General features: G+C 48.8%; 1 protein-coding gene across 4 annotated transcripts; it reads right to left on the bottom strand.

Annotated features, from left to right (window-relative positions):
* Positions 1 to 604: 604 nt before the first annotated feature.
* Positions 605 to 15,019, bottom strand: CUEDC2 (CUE domain containing 2). Of its 4 annotated transcripts, XM_052798636.1 has the most exons (11): positions 14,905 to 15,018; positions 13,649 to 13,777; positions 10,802 to 10,942; positions 7,869 to 7,962; positions 6,877 to 7,020; positions 6,492 to 6,553; positions 4,913 to 5,046; positions 3,639 to 3,809; positions 3,230 to 3,291; positions 1,522 to 1,582; positions 605 to 1,131 (listed from the first exon to the last, which is right to left on the bottom strand). In XM_052798636.1, exons 4-11 carry the CDS (start codon positions 7,940 to 7,942, stop codon positions 985 to 987), a joined length of 855 nt encoding a protein of 284 aa, XP_052654596.1. In that variant the 5' UTR covers positions 7,943 to 7,962; positions 10,802 to 10,942; positions 13,649 to 13,777; positions 14,905 to 15,018; the 3' UTR covers positions 605 to 984. The 4 variants fall into 4 exon arrangements, with proteins under 4 accessions (XP_052654596.1, XP_052654594.1, XP_052654595.1 ...); XM_052798634.1 differs by lacking the exon at positions 10,802 to 10,942; XM_052798635.1 differs by lacking the exons at positions 10,802 to 10,942; positions 14,905 to 15,018 and adding an exon at positions 14,572 to 14,737.
* Positions 15,020 to 15,684: the final 665 nt, after the last annotated feature.

A 15,684-nucleotide genomic window follows, 5' to 3' on the forward strand; every position in this document is an offset into this window, starting at 1 on the left:
GAGGAGGGCAGAGTGAGCCCAGCTCCAGCCCATGGCCACTGGCCAGCCTGGCACCAAAGGGCTGGCATGGCCCTGGCGTAGGCAGTGTGTCTGTCCAGGCCTAGAGCGCTGGTTTAGGCTGATGCAAGGTGGGAGTTGTTTTCAGGGGGAATGCGCTCCTAACTGCAGTTTCATTGACAGAAAAACACCAGACCTAGCTGTGCTATAACTGGTCAGTTATAGTAGTTGGTCATTGCCATTTGTTTCTTCTAGCTTCTGACTTAACATTTCAGTAGTGCCCCGGCCTGCTACTATATCCTGCTCCGTGTTGCGTGGCTGGAGCTTTGGCACTCAACAGTAGTGAGAAATGGCAGGAGCGCTGGCCACGCTGTCAGCTGGAGTTTATTGAGTGCTGCAGGTTGTGTTGGCAGGGAGAGCCTAGCTCTGGTCTGGAGTTCAGCCTCAGCCCTTGTATCTGCTAGGTGGTTAACGAAACAGCAGCCATGTCTTGTGGTGAATGTGATGAAGAGTAATTAGGAGAAGAGAGGATGACCCTGCTCCTATCTTTGGCCCCAGGAGGGATTGGAGGCAGTGTCTGTAAAGCATGTGCATGCTCTGGCTGAACTACACACCAACTCACATCATCTTTATTAACACTGGCACTCAATTTAAAGCAACAGTGCACACAGACTTGTAAAAAGCTTGCTGCAAAAGCACAAGCCACATCTTAGATCTAAAAATGTCCCATGCAAGGAATAGCAGAGTATGCCCAGGCCCCAGAGAGCCACTGCGGTGTGCCCCTGGGGGCAGAGGGACAGCTACACAAGGAGAGAAATCTCCTCCTTGTCAGCCAGGTTAGTTGAGGAAGCTGAAAGCAGTATTCTGGCTCCCAGGTTAGTTCCAGTTAGTGGCAGGTGGAGGAGTCCCCTCATCCCTAGTGCCACGTGTCCATCCTGCCGTGCCTGGCTGGTGAGGTGGAGGCTGAAGAGCAGGAGGACCTGGCTGTCAGTGGAACTTGTACTTCCTGGCTGGTTTGATGCTGATGTAGGTTTTCTTCATCTCCTCGCTCTCAGGCTTCTTGATGTCTTTGTACCTCTCCCCCTTTGTACTCACCACCTGGTTATCAATATAGCGGATCAACTTCTTCGGAGCCTGCAAAGGAAAGACATTAACACCAAGTGGATGGACAGCCACACTGCTAGGGAAAGGGAGGGGATGAGCAGAAGCCGAGCTGTTCTCTGGGGGGTGGCCGCAGGAGGACTGGGGTGGGCTGCTTTACCCATCCTTTGAGTTTGGAATCTTGGCCAAAACTGGGAATGAAGCTGATGGGGGGGGGAGCAGGAGCCATGCTAGTCAGGAATGGTAGGAAGTGACAGACCCTGCAGCATCTCAGCTAAGCTAATCTTCCCTCTTTGCTGATTAGCAGGCTCTGTGAACAGTCCTGCCTTTGGCCTGCCCCATTGCTTTTTGGACTTGCAGTCTGATTTTTAAACCTTGTAGCCAAAGGACAAACTGCTGGTGAGCTGGGACTGCTGCTCTTACCTCTTTGGGTGGAGCTGGCCGATGTGTTTTCTGATCGTCTGCACTATCCACCATCATGTATCTGAAGCACAAGAAGCATTTAGTGAACACTGTAACATGCATTGCCTGGGGCTGTTCACAGCCTATGTCCTTTCTCCCCTGGCTGGTTTGTGGCTATGCAATGTGTCCTACTTGCCTAGATTGCAGCTAGGAGCACTTAACATTCCCCTCTGGATGAAACGGGCAAGAAGTGTCATCCTTCTGGTGAGAATCCAGCAGGATTCTCCTGGAGTAGCATCCTTGGCCGTATGTGAAGGGTACTGAAAACTCAGGCTGTTGAGAATGCTGATAGTCCCTGCAGAATTGAGAGGTGCTGAGGTCTGGTGTGCTCTGCCATTGGGGCAGCTTGGCTGCCATCACTTGGGCTGAGAAGGAGCAAAAGGAGACAGAGGTGAGACTGCAGGACCAAGCTGGCTGCTTCTGCCCTGAAGAGATGGTGTTCCTTTCACACTCCACCTACTACTTGACTACGAAACAGGTCTGTGCTGGAAGCAACTTCATAAAAGCATGACCTTATTCCCTATGTGACTGAAACATCAGGGCCCAAGCATTTGCTTGCTGTACTGCTGAGTTACTACTCTTGAGACTTTGGTGCTGGTTTAGCAGGCAGACAGCACAGCTGACCATGACTTCTCCCATAGTAGTTAGTATAGTTGCTCCTGTGTACCTGCAGCTATGATGATCTGCTCTCTGTACCTGTGCTTGAGTGATGTTTAAAGTACAGGATGTTGCCAAAATGTCATTAAAGTGAAGTTCCCAGAAATGTAACTAGCAGCTGGTGCTTTTTTGTTCCCTTGCATGTCACTCTGAAACAAGCCTGCACAGGAGACAGGCAAGGATAGGGATTGTTAATTCTGCCTGGATGCCATTCTGCCTTGCTTTATCTTCCCTAGCCCACTGACTGTTTATTCTGTCATAGGGGAGGATATAAAGTGGTGGAAAAGACATGGCTGGATAGACATGTGGAATCTGCATGCCCGCAGGAGGATGCTCATGAAAGCTGAGATCTTAAAGCAGATCGATGAAACCACACTGTGGTTCTCCTATTGAGAATTAAATGCTTTTGGAAGTGAATAAAGGTAAACCAATCTAAAGCCACTTTCATTCCCAAGAAGTCCACAGGGGGACTTCAGAGATGTTTCTTTAAATGTATTGAATTCACACCTTCAGCAACTGAGATTTAATCTTTCCAGTGCTGCTGTACCAGCAGTCTCTTAAAGATATCTTTAGCCTTGTTTGGACTGTCTCCAAGGATGGAGGTATGAATGAGTTGCTGTAGTTCTAAAAGTCACCATTTTACCTGAGCTGCAGCATGATGTCTGTGCCTTGAGCCTTTAACTGGTACCTCGGCTGACAGTACTGGGATTTACACTATACCTGTAGGAGGCTGAAACCTCACACACAGCCAGCACTGTGACCCAGCTGGTGCAGGTAACCTGTTTCTGTGCCAGAGCTCTAAAAGGAACTCAAACCTGTTTTTTTTCCCCACCTGATTGTATTTGTGCTTCGATGTGTTCAGTTATACCCATATCAGCTTCACAGCATCCTTACTAAGCATTGTACACCCCAAGTTCTTTATAGACCACGTTGTCATTCTGACCTTCCCCAAACTGCCACCTCTTCCTTTCCTGGAAGCAGAATAAGGGATTCTGTGCTGCTGGGTACTTACTTCTGTAGGATAACCTGTTTTAGTTCCTCGTGGTTGGGTGCTCTGCGGGGCCGTGCCAGTTCCTGGAAGAAGACAAGGCAGGTGTGTGAGTAGCACAACACGTGGGGCGTACAGCTACCTCCGCTGCTAGCTTGGTCAGCCCAGCTGCTAATGCAGCACTCCAGCCCCTATGGGAAGCAGGGTGTCAGCCACACCTCTACTGGGGTGCTGGCTTGGCTGGGGGTACAGCCTGTACTTGGAGAGCCGAGGAAGGGAGAGGGGCTGTTGCTCTGGGTGATCCTCCTGGCTCATTGTGCAGAAAGTTCCTGCAGTCAAAGCTGCTGCTTGCAGCAGACAGCTGGGACACATGTGTGTCCCTGAGCTCTGCCCTGCTCCTTGGCTTGCTGCCACCGAGCACAAAGTACAGTACCTTCATGCTCACACCTGCTGGGCCAATTTCCACCTTCTCCTCCACAATTAACTGCACTGCCTCCTCCAAGTTCCCCAAGGCCATGGCGAGTGCCTTCTCTGCCTGGCTCACAGTACAGGCCGGGAACATCTCCAGTAGCAGCTCTACCCCATCCTTCAAGTCATCGCCTTCCTAGTTGGAGCAAGAGACAGAGGTAAGTTGGGGATACAGTGAGGAGAGGGCTATTGAAGAGGGCCTCTCTGGTTTTGCATTGTCAGGAAATTCAGCTTGCCCTTAGCTGAAGGCTCTCCTTACAAGTGTGACTAAATCCCATTCCTGAAGCTAACAGGGGATTGTATCTTTGCAAGGACAAAGCATCACTCTTCCTTAACCTCCTCCCCCTGTATTTCAAATTTCTTTAAAGTAGGGCTGCTGCGAACTGGCTCATCTGCATGGCCGTGCTATGTGTCTCCTTAGGATTGAGCTTTCTGGACACTGGTGCAAATGCTTGAAGTTTTATGTGCTTTGATCAGAAAGGGAAGGGACTGTTAAACAGCGACCTGTGGCTACATCAGAAGGATGCACAGCAGCAGCATTTGCTAGAAGGCTATGGACACAGAATGATTGCACTGCAGAGCAGGAAGAGATCAGTACTGGAAAAACAGCAAGCAGAGTGTGGGGGGATCTGCCAGGTGTTGCAATGCTTGTAGCATGGGTCATGCTGAATGGTGCTGCAGGATCTGGACCGCTGGGCCAATGACTCAGTGCTGTACAGCCCAGTAAGTGCACAGCACAGAAGGTCATTGAGGGTGGGACCGGTGACTTCGGGACTGACACCCAGATGTGACTGCTTCCTGTGCAGATACTGCATCATAGCTGGGGAAAGAAATGGTGATCCAGCTCAAGCTGTGGAGTGAGGCTAGGGGAACAGGGTGAAGTGGGGTGGAGCCTGGCTAGTGCTGCAGAAGCATCCCCACGGTGCTGCTGTAGGATCTCTGAGGGCACTGGGACAGGCTCTCTCAGCCGTCGCTGTGGCTCATCCTTTCCAGTGGCTGGAAAGCACGAGCCACAGCAATGGCTCATACTCTTCTGTCAGCACGTAATTTTCTTCTTCCACTTACTGACACAGTCTTGCTCAGGCCATACAATGGAGAAGATCACAGATACCAGTGATGCTGTGTCACAGCCTACGCTGTGGTTCCTTCCAGAGCCAGAAAATGCCCTCAGGTGGTGCTGGTAGCCTAGTGCTGGGTGACTGTCACCAGTGCTCCTGCTCCTCTGCAGGGTGCTCATACCTGGGCCCCAGCTCCATCTGTTGGAGTGCGCAGCCTTTCCCCGTTGCAGGCTCCAGCTTCAGGCTCCTGGCCCTTGGTCAGGTCTTCAGAGGGTGCTTCACTCCCGCTTTCCACAGCCTTTTGGCCTGGTTTTTCTTAAAGACATAGTGATATCTTCTGAGGAACAGTCCCACTAAGGCTAGAGCTCCTGTTGGCATTAGATTGCTAGTGCATCATGTGCCAAAGCAAATCCCTTCTTAAGTGACAAGAGTGGGAAGCACTACTGTTCCTCCTGCCCTCACCGGGGACAGCTGCAGCTTTGCTCACACTGACCTGCAGGAAGGCAGTGATAGTGCATGCTGAAGTGCTGGAGCGCTGCATCTCCAGGACTTACCAGGCGTGGGCTGCTTGCGAATTCAATTCTACCTGTCAATTCTCAGCCCTCTAGCACTTTGGCTATGGATACTTACCGTATTTTTGTTACATTTCTAAGAATTCCCTGGTGCTTGCTCTAACTTTGAAGTAGGTGTGGTTTTAATTTTAAATTTGGGAATACACTTTGGTAGTCCCCAGGCTGTATGTGAGCCAGGACATCCTGTGATCAGGTTACTCTGATGCATCTCTCTTTACAGGCTCTTTCTGTGTCATTGTAAGAAGAATCATTTCACCTCTGTTCTGTCCTCTCTAAAACTGGTATGGTGCTGTCCTTCCACACTCTGGCTACATCAGGATCCTCAAAGGGTAGGATGCAGGGGACCAGAGCACAGCAGTAGGTTTTGTCAAGTTTAAGCAAGCAGCAAGTAAGATAAAAGACGGGGCTGCCTGTTGTACACCGTGTAGCCTTCTGGCAAGACAGCAGTGATGTTGCTAGATAAGCAAAACCCAGACTGGTGTGTCCTGAAAGGTTTGATATCCAGGCACTTCAGCTGTCTGTTCTTTCGTGGGAAATACCTTTGGGGCTGATTTAATATAGCAATCCAGCTGATCTGTGAATGCTGAGGTTAGAAAGGGCCATTGGGACAGTGTAATCTTCTGCACTCCTGTGTAGTGCAGGCCAGAGCACATCATTGCTGATTTTGTATCCATGCCAAGGTTCATGGGTGAATGGGAAGTGAGCTTTGAGGATGCTCAAAGTCTAGAAGTGATATATGTAATCAGCTGGATTCTCTATTTGATGATGTACCTGACACGGGCTGCCCAGTGGTAGTGTCACTTAGATGGCTATCCGAGGCAGGCAGAAATCCTCACTTTCAGAATTAACCTACAGTAGAATTTCAACAAGCAGCCCTGTATCTGCTATTTCTTCCTTATTACTCTGGATTTGATCTCAACAGAGGTGTTTGGAGATCTGATCAAGTGTTTTTCACCCCAGTATGACTTGGACAGTATTCCGTGTGACTCAAACCTCCCATGTGTTGATATCAAAAATCCAACTGAACATTAAAAAAAAATTGTCAATCAATTCAGGCTACCTTATGAGATCCTAACTGTGACAAACAACACTGTATTTTATCCTGTGACATTGCTCAACTCCAAACGCTAAGACTGAAACCATGTGCAGAATATACCTTCTTGTGCTGAAGTTGTCTGTGTAACTCACCTTTGTTGCGAGCTTCACCAAGACTTTCTGAGAGGGAGAACATCATTTCACAAACATCCCCACTGCAAGAGACAGAAGCTGCATAACTAGTGTGAGGAATAAAAGCAGTAGCCTATCCTAGTTGGCTACATCTTTATAGAAAGACAAGGCTGATGGGAAGCCCAATAAAATAAACTGGTATTTCAGATGGCCAAGGACCTACTTGCAAACTATACTGGGATTAGCATCTGTGTATTCAGGCAAAGACTGACTTAATCATAATGGCACAGGTTTTCTACTAATACATATTCAACTGGGTCTAACAAAAGAATTTATGGTACTGAGGGGCTTGGGTCCAGGCCCCTAGTGCATGACATGCACATACAAAGCAGTAACATTCACATACCTGTGGATTTCTGCAAAACCAGGGATATATGCCTCCATCATTTCCACAAATGTGTCCATGTCAAAAGTCTCCTCAGAGGACTCTGGTAAGCCCAGCTCTTCCAGGACACCCGTGATATAAGAGAAGAAAACATCATCCATCCCACTGGAGACAGAACACAGGACATGGCAGCAGGGTCAACAGGTCTGTTTCTCTCTCTCCCTCTCTCCATTCCCATTCCCCCTAACCTTGTGTCTTTCTAATACAGCAGCAGAAGGACCTATGTGGACTGTATCTTATCAGCAGATCCCACCGTAAAGCCAGATAGCAGATGGTCACTGGTTGAGTGGGAAGCATTTACAGATAAAATATTGCATGCCGTCCTGCTTCCTGGGCAGCACTGAATGAAAGCCCCAGCATGTGCCCAGTGGCTGTGCTCCTGTAGGTGCTTCAGCTGAGCTAACCAAAATATTCCAAGTGCTCAAACCCTGACTTTTCTATGCTGACTGGTGTTTCAGGTGAGCTCATCATATTCTGTCAAGTTGCAATTTCTATGGGATGCAGTGTTCTCTGCTTGCTGCTCTCCACACTTGTGTCACTGCTGCCACCAGTTGCAAAAACAGCTGCTGTGTTCCAGCCTCAAGGTGGCTGTATCTCTGCACACAAGCAGAGTTCAAAATAGGGAGAGCCCTGACATAGCATTATGCTGCTCAGAAAGCCCTTTGGGAGCACTGTGGAATGAAGGGAATCCCATATTCCAATGTGCATTACTGGACAGGAAATTAATCATCTCAGTCGTCAAAGAAATGACATTGCTAGATTGCAATGCTAAACGATAGTTGTTCAAGCATTCCCATCAGAGCCTGTACAAATTACCTGCACCCTGGATCTGAGTTAAGGAAAAGCAACACAAAGTACAGGAAAGCTAGAGAGTTCAGTATAACGTGTAGAGGGACAATTAATGCAGAGATCAAGCTAGAACAATGATATTGGATCTTCCAATCTCAACATACCTGAGGTCTGCTGCAGGGATGTGGGACTGGATGAAGTGTGTCAGTGTGTCGCGAATGATTCTTTCAAGCTCCATGTCTCTCTAAACCTTTTTCTCTAAAAAAGAGGAGGAAAAAGAAAACTCCATGTAATTTCAAAGGCAAGAAGTAGATCAAAATATCAAGATCAAAAGGTAGGCATGGTATAGGCAAGTGTGGTCTTCCCATCAGAACAATTCACAAACTCCTCCAATATGGCTTGTCATCCCTGGGTAACAGCAGGCAAAGATATCCACAAAACCCAGCAAAATAAGGATCCAGTGGAAATACCAGCCTGAAGCAGCCCAATATCTTGGGCCTCTCCTGCTCATGTTGATGCTGGTAGTATGCAGCTGTACTGTACATTTAAAAAGTCCTCTCCAGGAAGCAAAGCTGGAAATGCAGATGTGTCCAGCTGCTGGACCTCAGAGACACCTGAGCTGGAACGTTGTGCTGTCCGGCGAGGAAGCAGCGGGTAGTGGGTTTGCATGCTCAGTGAAGGAGGAGGTGGACCGTCCAGCTGAGAGCATTTGCAGTGATGCTTGGACTCAGGAATGAGTGGGAGGAAGGGTAATGTCTCCTAAAGAAAGGACAACCTAGAGCGTATTTTACAGGGAAATACCAAGCAGGGCACAGACAACTAGTCTGCCAGCCAAAATATCAAAGGTCTCCAGGTCAGGCACGGGCTGCCAGTGGAATCCTGCCCAAACAGGAGCCCATTGTTGTGCTTGGTAAATGAGCTATTCTGCAGTTGATGCAGCTGCAACAAGGGGCGCTTGATAACCCAAAACTCAGAGGAGTTCTAAGAATCACAGAGCTCCTACAGAAGCAATGGCAGAGGGGGGCTGCCCACAGCCCACCTTCAGCTATCAGTACTGGGCCTGGACTGAACTGGGTGGAGAAAAGCTGCTCCTCAACCATTCCTTCCCCCCGAGGGTCTACAAAGCTGCTAGGTGGACAAACTCCTGGTGTAAGCACCGAGTTCTTCCGAGGGCAGAAACTAGCCCTGCATATAGAGAAACTGATGTGGTCATCAGTCAGAGAGCTTCCAAAGGTCATCATGCTCCCACCAGTGTAGCTCCCTCATTCCAACCACACCAGGACCTGACCACGTCTGTTTGACACAGAACTTGTGGAGCAGTCATGTGGGTTGCTGAGAGACAATTCCCATGTTCCCATGGGGATCAAAAAGGTTTGGCATTTCCCGAGATGAGACTTCCAGAGCTAGCAGGATATAAACAAAACCATGCCACGGCACTCAGCACTGCTCTTGCAGGACCTAGAGAGAACCAAAGCCCAGCAGCCTGTTGGCAGGTCCATCTGCAGTCTCGGGGCCTATTCAAGCTCTGCGCTTGGCCACCATGGCAGGTGCCAAGAGCACACATGCACTCCTCTGTGGCTGGCCAGAGGAGCACACCCCAGCCAGCCAGACATGCCTCTGGCTATGGTCACACTGAGGCTCCAAGGATTTGACTCTTGATATTGAGGGAGAAAGCTGTGACACAGGCTTACGCAAAAGTGCTCTGCTGGGTATATAGCATCCCCCATTGCATATCCCTGCAGTGATGCCCCATCAAATATTCCCAGTCTGTGCTCTTCTACTCTTCAGGGCTTTGAACAAATACAGGTGTTGCTACCTGAAGGACTATCTCTTACTGAATCCCTGTGTCAGTGCCATTCCTGTGGGGCAGTAAGGAGACAAATACGGAAAGAACCTCACAGCAGCGGGACACAAACAGTGAGACATACTCATATAGAAGAACTGCCCTGATTTTCGCTGTGTTCAAAGCTAAACACAAAAGCCATCTAATCACCTAGACTTTCCTGCAGCTACTATTAATATCAACTCTCCCACTGATCTAGATCCAGTAACTAAAAAAGAAAACAAACCTTCTTTACATGTGCCTCTCACTTGGGGGAAATGAACAATGAGTTAAAAATGCCATGCCACTATATGACCAATATACATGTATTCAAACATAGCATGTGCAGAAACAGCCAGAGGAAGGGGGTTTGAGCAACCTGCTCTAGTGGAAGGTGTCCCTGGCCATGGCAGCGGGGTTGGAACTAGATGATCTTTAAGGTCCCTTCCAACCCAAACCATTCTATGATTCTATCATCATCAGAAAAGATTATTTGTTTGCTGTTTCTGCCTTAAGCTAAAAAATGTCTTTGCCTCCTGTAATTTCAATTAGAAAATTCCCATTTCACAGCATTAGAGGAAAACAGGAGTCCAAACTTTTTCAGGTAGGAGCTCTTCACACAAACACCCAAAGTGAGCTCCTGAGCTCCTGTTCTGCTTTTATTTTTCAGCCTCACAAGGATCCTTTGTTTGCATTTTTCTCACTTTTGCAGACGTCATGGCCTGCAAGTGTGGAAGCTGGCTGTTAAAACAATCACGAGTAAAAACACCTTCCCACTGGCCATTTGTTGTTTCTGTGTGTTTTGTGTGTTCTCTAGTGGTGTGACAGAACCAAGTTTATGTTTGTCATCTTTGCAATATACCCAGAAAAAAAGGTGAGCTTTTTTCTATCCTTCTCAGACATCAAAAAGCCAATTATAGGATTTTCAATCTCACTGTTGGCAAGAATACTGTTCTAAGCAGCCCATCTTCCCCCCATTTTAAGCTGAATCTGCAAATGCTGGCAACCACCAAGCCCCCTGAACTTGCAAGTACAAGAAAAGTAATTTTTTTTTAACAGAAATCAGGGGTGGGACATCAACATATACCAGTCAAAATGTTCTTACTGCAGTCACTACTATGAGGAAGAATGCTTATTTCCTTCTTACTCAGTCTTCATGACATTCTGCGAACTGGAAGTCTAAAAAAAGATTTTGTCCATTTCTATGAAACAGGCCAATGTTCTATACGAGATAACTGTATAGTAACCAATAACGCTTCCTGACAACCCAATTACCTGAACAACAGAGCACAATTCACCATGTCAAAGGCACTTTTGTGAGGTCCATAAATTAGCTGCTGGTAATTTATTCTGATCAATAGAACAGGCAAAGTCACTCATCTCCTTAATCAAAGGTACTTGCAGGCAAGTGTCAGACTGGGACAAGAGAAACACAGAAAAAAATAATTCAGCAACAGGAGTATCGTAGCTACAGCCAGTCACTAACTGGTCTTGAATCCCTTCCCCAACCTCTGACAACCACAAGAAATGCTGGTGCGAAGTGTTTGAATATTCAGGTATTTTCCTGTGGAGTTACCATGCTGTATCTGAACAAAAGCTATTTCCTTTTGTCTATGAGAGGAAAGAAGGCAGCAGGTTTTAACTATTGGGTAAAAATTCTCTCTGGCATCTCAGACAAATCCATCCACCAGCACACTCGGATTTAAGGTTTACATCCAGGGAAGGCAAGCTGCCACCTTTAGCATGCCTTTGAAGAAAGGAAACCCTTTAAATGACAAAAACACAGTCTTACACTGAAGGATAGAAAGCAGCTAGGTGATCAAGTATTTCTTCAAGGGCTAGCCATTGCCCTTTCACCTGAAGAACCCATCTCTGCTCCTATAAAACCAGAGGCACCAAGAGAGACAAATGCACTTGCATTTGATCATTTATGGCCATGGGGGAGAGATTTTATTCCCCAGTAAACAGTCCTTACAAAACTTAACGTCTGGGGGATCTGTAGTGCACAATGGTCTTGGCCGAATGAAGCTTGGGGAAGACAAGACCTGAAGGTCCTTCGGCCTTTCAGATTTGGTGGGTATTTTCTTGAAATAGAGGGAGCTGATTAAAAACCTACGTACAAACATTTTAAAATGGATTCTTCAAGGAATAAACTGATATTGCTGCATATTCCTCCTCACACAGCCAAGTTTAGAATTACATAACTCAGGACACCAAAACACCTTATGCATTATACCTTCAAATGCCATGTTTTTTCTAGTGGTGACTTGCAATAGTTAAAGGGGAGATTTACTAGAAGGGCTTATCCTATGTGCACAGTTTTGTGGAGGAGTCATTTATAATGCACAGAATGATCTAAAACCCAAACGCAGGAGAAATCAGTCTCCTGAGAGCTCAATTTTACTGAAAAGGTGTTACCATCTTTTTAAACTTCCAGCCATAATTGCAATGTGGATTTTAAGATCACTTTAGTAGTTGTCAGCTGATTCAAACATATCTATGAAAGTCCTTCTGCATTTCCTGTCATTATAATGTGGGCTCTGCTTAACATGTTGCACAGAATCTATTTTTTTAAAACATACAGTCAAGAAATGGTGTTCCTATTGGTCTGCTCTCAGCTAGAGACTCACAGTTTTGCACTGTCAGAACAAGAGACGTTCAACCCTTGGAAATCCCTGTCACTTTTCAGTCTTTAAACACCAGGGTTTATTAGCGGAGCACTGTATGTCATCTCATTAGGACAGGCTTGGTTTGAAGTATCAGGAGTGCTTACTTGATCCACATAATATTGCGTGGCATATGTATTTCCTCACCTCAGGCAGAGAAAAGTGGTATCAATTCTCAAAATGTGAATGTGAAAATCATTCATTTTCTGTACTAGATACTTTGGCCAGCAGCTCAACAGTTTGCCACCCTACCGTCTGTCCTGAGAACCTAGTAACCTCCATCACCCTTGCATTTTCCTTCCTAACATGTTAATGTCAAATTTGGGTTTTTTTGTGAAACAGCTGCAGAAATAATAGCCCCCTAAAAGTACCATTATCCTTGTGGTGTCTGAAATATCTGCTTATGCTATATTCAAGAAAAGTTGGCTTCTTTTTGTACAATTCATATGAATCTGCCTTCCTTCAAAAAAAAAAAAGGGTGAAAATCTGAAATGCTTGCATACAGCTAGGTCATTTCCAAAGGCTCTTTCAACTCAAATTTCAGTAATCATTCTCAAATGGTCAATGTGATGATTCATTGTGCCTTGGATTTTATATTAACAAGATAGACTTGAGGGGAGCAATTTAGGAAAATGTTTCTGAGCTAAGAGGAACTGCCATTCAAACGTATATCAACTTTTATGAGATCATAAATTTGCCTACCAATGACTTGAGGTTTCTGCAAGTGGAAACAGATGGGTCTTGTACGCCTTGGATATTTCTCAGAACAGGTTAGAGAGAGTTCAGGTAAATCTGATCCGGCTAAGGGATTGACTAAAACACCTTGAGAAGGTTCCTTTAGCTCAAGTTTCAGTAGTTATTCTTAAGCGAGTAAGTAATGGGACAGGGGTGGTTCACTGTGCTCCCTCTGAAAACTTATGAGAAAGCACAGAGCACGTTTCACGTAGCTTTGTGTGTGTATGCGTGCGCGTGGCTGTGCTTGTGCTTGGAGAAGTGCAGATCCCTGGGATATAATGAGCAATTAACACACAGCCTCACAGGAAAACTCTCAAAAGCCAGATCTGCAGGACAGAGAGCGAGCTGTGGCTATACTCCACTGAACTGTTTTACCTGCTGAAACTTTCCTGGCTTAAAAGAAAACTTTCCAGGCTGAATAACACTTTATAGACGAGTGCTCCCATTTTTTGTTTTGCTTACTAAAGAAGTCCCTGAAAGGACTTTCATGGTGTGGTTGCTATGGGAAAGCAGGCTGAGGTCATTGTGCCTGTTAACACAATTAACCACTTAATGCTCTGACGTTAAAATAAGGCTTTTGTTAATAACTTAGTCCCACTAAATTACAGTAATATTAGATCATAACGCCAGTGGCCAGACACCCCCCCCCCCCCCCCCCCCCCCCGAGATCTACATTGGACGGCTGCACTTGGGTGATGCTCTGCTGACACGGGGCCCTTACCTGAGCAGAAGTATCACCTGTGCAAGGACCTCGGCTCACGGCCAGTGTTTACGAAGTCACTTCAGTGCCTGCAGGAGAGCTGACGGTCCATCCTAGGACTGCTTGGCCCAAGCTATGAATGAGGGAGTCCTTTATGGGAAAGGAAAGCTGAATTAGCTAGAGCACAACAGAATCGTTCGCTGTATATTGGTGTCTTTATGCTTTATGTCACTTGTGACTGTTTCGCCTAATGCAAAGGGTACACCTTTATCCTGCGGAATAAAACGTACCATGTGAAAGGCTAACTTGGATGTGAGGACAGCGTACTTGTCAGCCTTCAAATTCACTGCCACGTTGGGATGTTTTTCAACATTTACAGTTTCTGTACCAAGGCCTGCAGTGGCCTCTGAACATCACTGACGTATTCCAAAAGCACTGGCGGCCTCATTGCCACTGTGAAGCAGAACTTGTTTCTGGTGGCTTTAACAAGACAGACCAAAAAGTGAGCGTCGGGTTTCCCTGCTCCTGCGTGCTTGCGGCACATCGCCACGGCCAGCGTGCCACAAATCCCCACGCTGGCTGAAGGGCTGGTGTTTACCTTGAGCTGTAATATCATACCTAACTACTGGCTGAGCAACTTCGGGGCGTTGTTTATTTTCACTGTGCCTGTTCCCCCACACCAGCGGGCAAGAATCACCTCGGGGGGGCTTGACAGAATTTGGCGACAGGGTGTCCCAAACAAACTGCCAGCAGACCGAGCCCCACCACCATGCAACCCCCTCCCCGCGCCCCTTACTGTGGCTGAATTTCAACGCCACTCGCAAAACGCGTTTCCCCTCGCTGCGGACGGTCCCGCGGTTACACCGCCCGCCGCTCGGCCCGCGCACGCCGCCGGTCCCCCCCGCCCCGGTCCCCCTCCCCGGGCAGCAGCCGGCTCCCCGCACCTGCCGGCGCGTCCCCGAGGCGCGGAGCCCGGAATTGAGCCAAACGCCCGCATTTCTCAGGCTCCCGCGCTCCCCCCGGCGCCGCGGGGACACCGGCCGCGGCGGTGACAGGGGGCCGCAGGCTGCCTCCTCGCGGCCCGCCGGCAGCGCTGCCCCGGAGGCCGCCGCCGCCACCCGCCGCCAGTCCCCGGGTCCCGGCCCGCCACCCGTCCGCCCCTCCGCCCGGCCTGCCGGAGTCACCCCCGCCGCGGGGGCCCCGCTCGCCCCGCACGGCCCCGCGGAGGCAGGAGTCGGGCGCGCGGCGGCGGCGGTAGGGGTGGGGGCGGGGGTCACCTGATCGCCCGCGCACCCCCGCCGCGGCCTCGCTCCCTCCCGGCGCAGGTCCCGCGCGGCGCGGTTGAAAGCGTCACGTGGCCGCGCCCGCCGCCAGTCATAGAGGCGGGCGCGGGAGGGTAGAGCGGCTTCGTGCAGGCGCGGTCCCCGCGCCGCCATCTTGGTTGTGGGCAGGAGAGGCGGGGCGGCCGTTCTCCTCGCCGCCGTGCTCGGCACCCCCGAGGCGCGGAGGCCTGAGGAGCTGGCGTGCCTCCCAAGCGCCGGTGTCCGGGCTGGGGCCCCGAGGCAAGCGGGGTACGGGGCAGCACCTGGAGCGAAGGCGGAGAGGAAAGAAAACGCGGCACAGCGTGGCAGCCCCGAGCGTGCCCGGGCCTCGGTGGTACTGAAGTGTCTTTGTGAGGCTCGGGAACGTGGCAGTGCTTTGCGGACTCACGCCGTTAGAGACTATGTGAAATTTTCTACCCCACCAAGTGCAAGAGACGTGTTCCCTGGTGAAAATAGCACGTTTTCAAGTGTTGGGGCAAAGCTGCTCTGCTCTTTGGGGTGTTTCTTGCTAGCCGAAGGTCTTGTCAGGTGGAAGCATCTGGGGGGTGTTCCCCAAGCTGCTGTCTTTGCAAAGGTTGGGAGCTGCATGCAGAGTCTCCTGGCTCCGTTTCCTCTTAGGCTGAAAAGCCTCCCTGCTCCACCCCATGCTTGACAAGCTGCTGCTTATTCCTTTATTCTGGCGATTTGGAGGACCGCTGTATGTTAGGGCAGCCTCAGGCTCTTAGAAAAGAGCTG

Source organism: Harpia harpyja, chromosome 10 (genome assembly GCF_026419915.1).
Source record: "Harpia harpyja isolate bHarHar1 chromosome 10, bHarHar1 primary haplotype, whole genome shotgun sequence".
NCBI classification, from domain to species: domain Eukaryota; kingdom Metazoa; phylum Chordata; class Aves; order Accipitriformes; family Accipitridae; genus Harpia; species Harpia harpyja.

Bases quoted from the DNA above. Each gene is read 5' to 3' on its own strand.
- CUEDC2 (XM_052798634.1), bottom strand. From the start codon at position 7,942: ATGGAGCTTGAAAGAATCATTCGCGACACACTGACACACTTCATCCAG. The intron at 3,810-4,912 runs GTATGAGCACCC...TGCTCCAACTAG, and splicing joins CAGATGGAGCTGGGGCCCAG to GAAGGCGATGACTTGAAGGA. The intron at 1,583-3,229 runs GTAAGTACCCAG...CTTGTGCTTCAG, and splicing joins AAACAGGTTATCCTACAGAA to ATACATGATGGTGGATAGTG.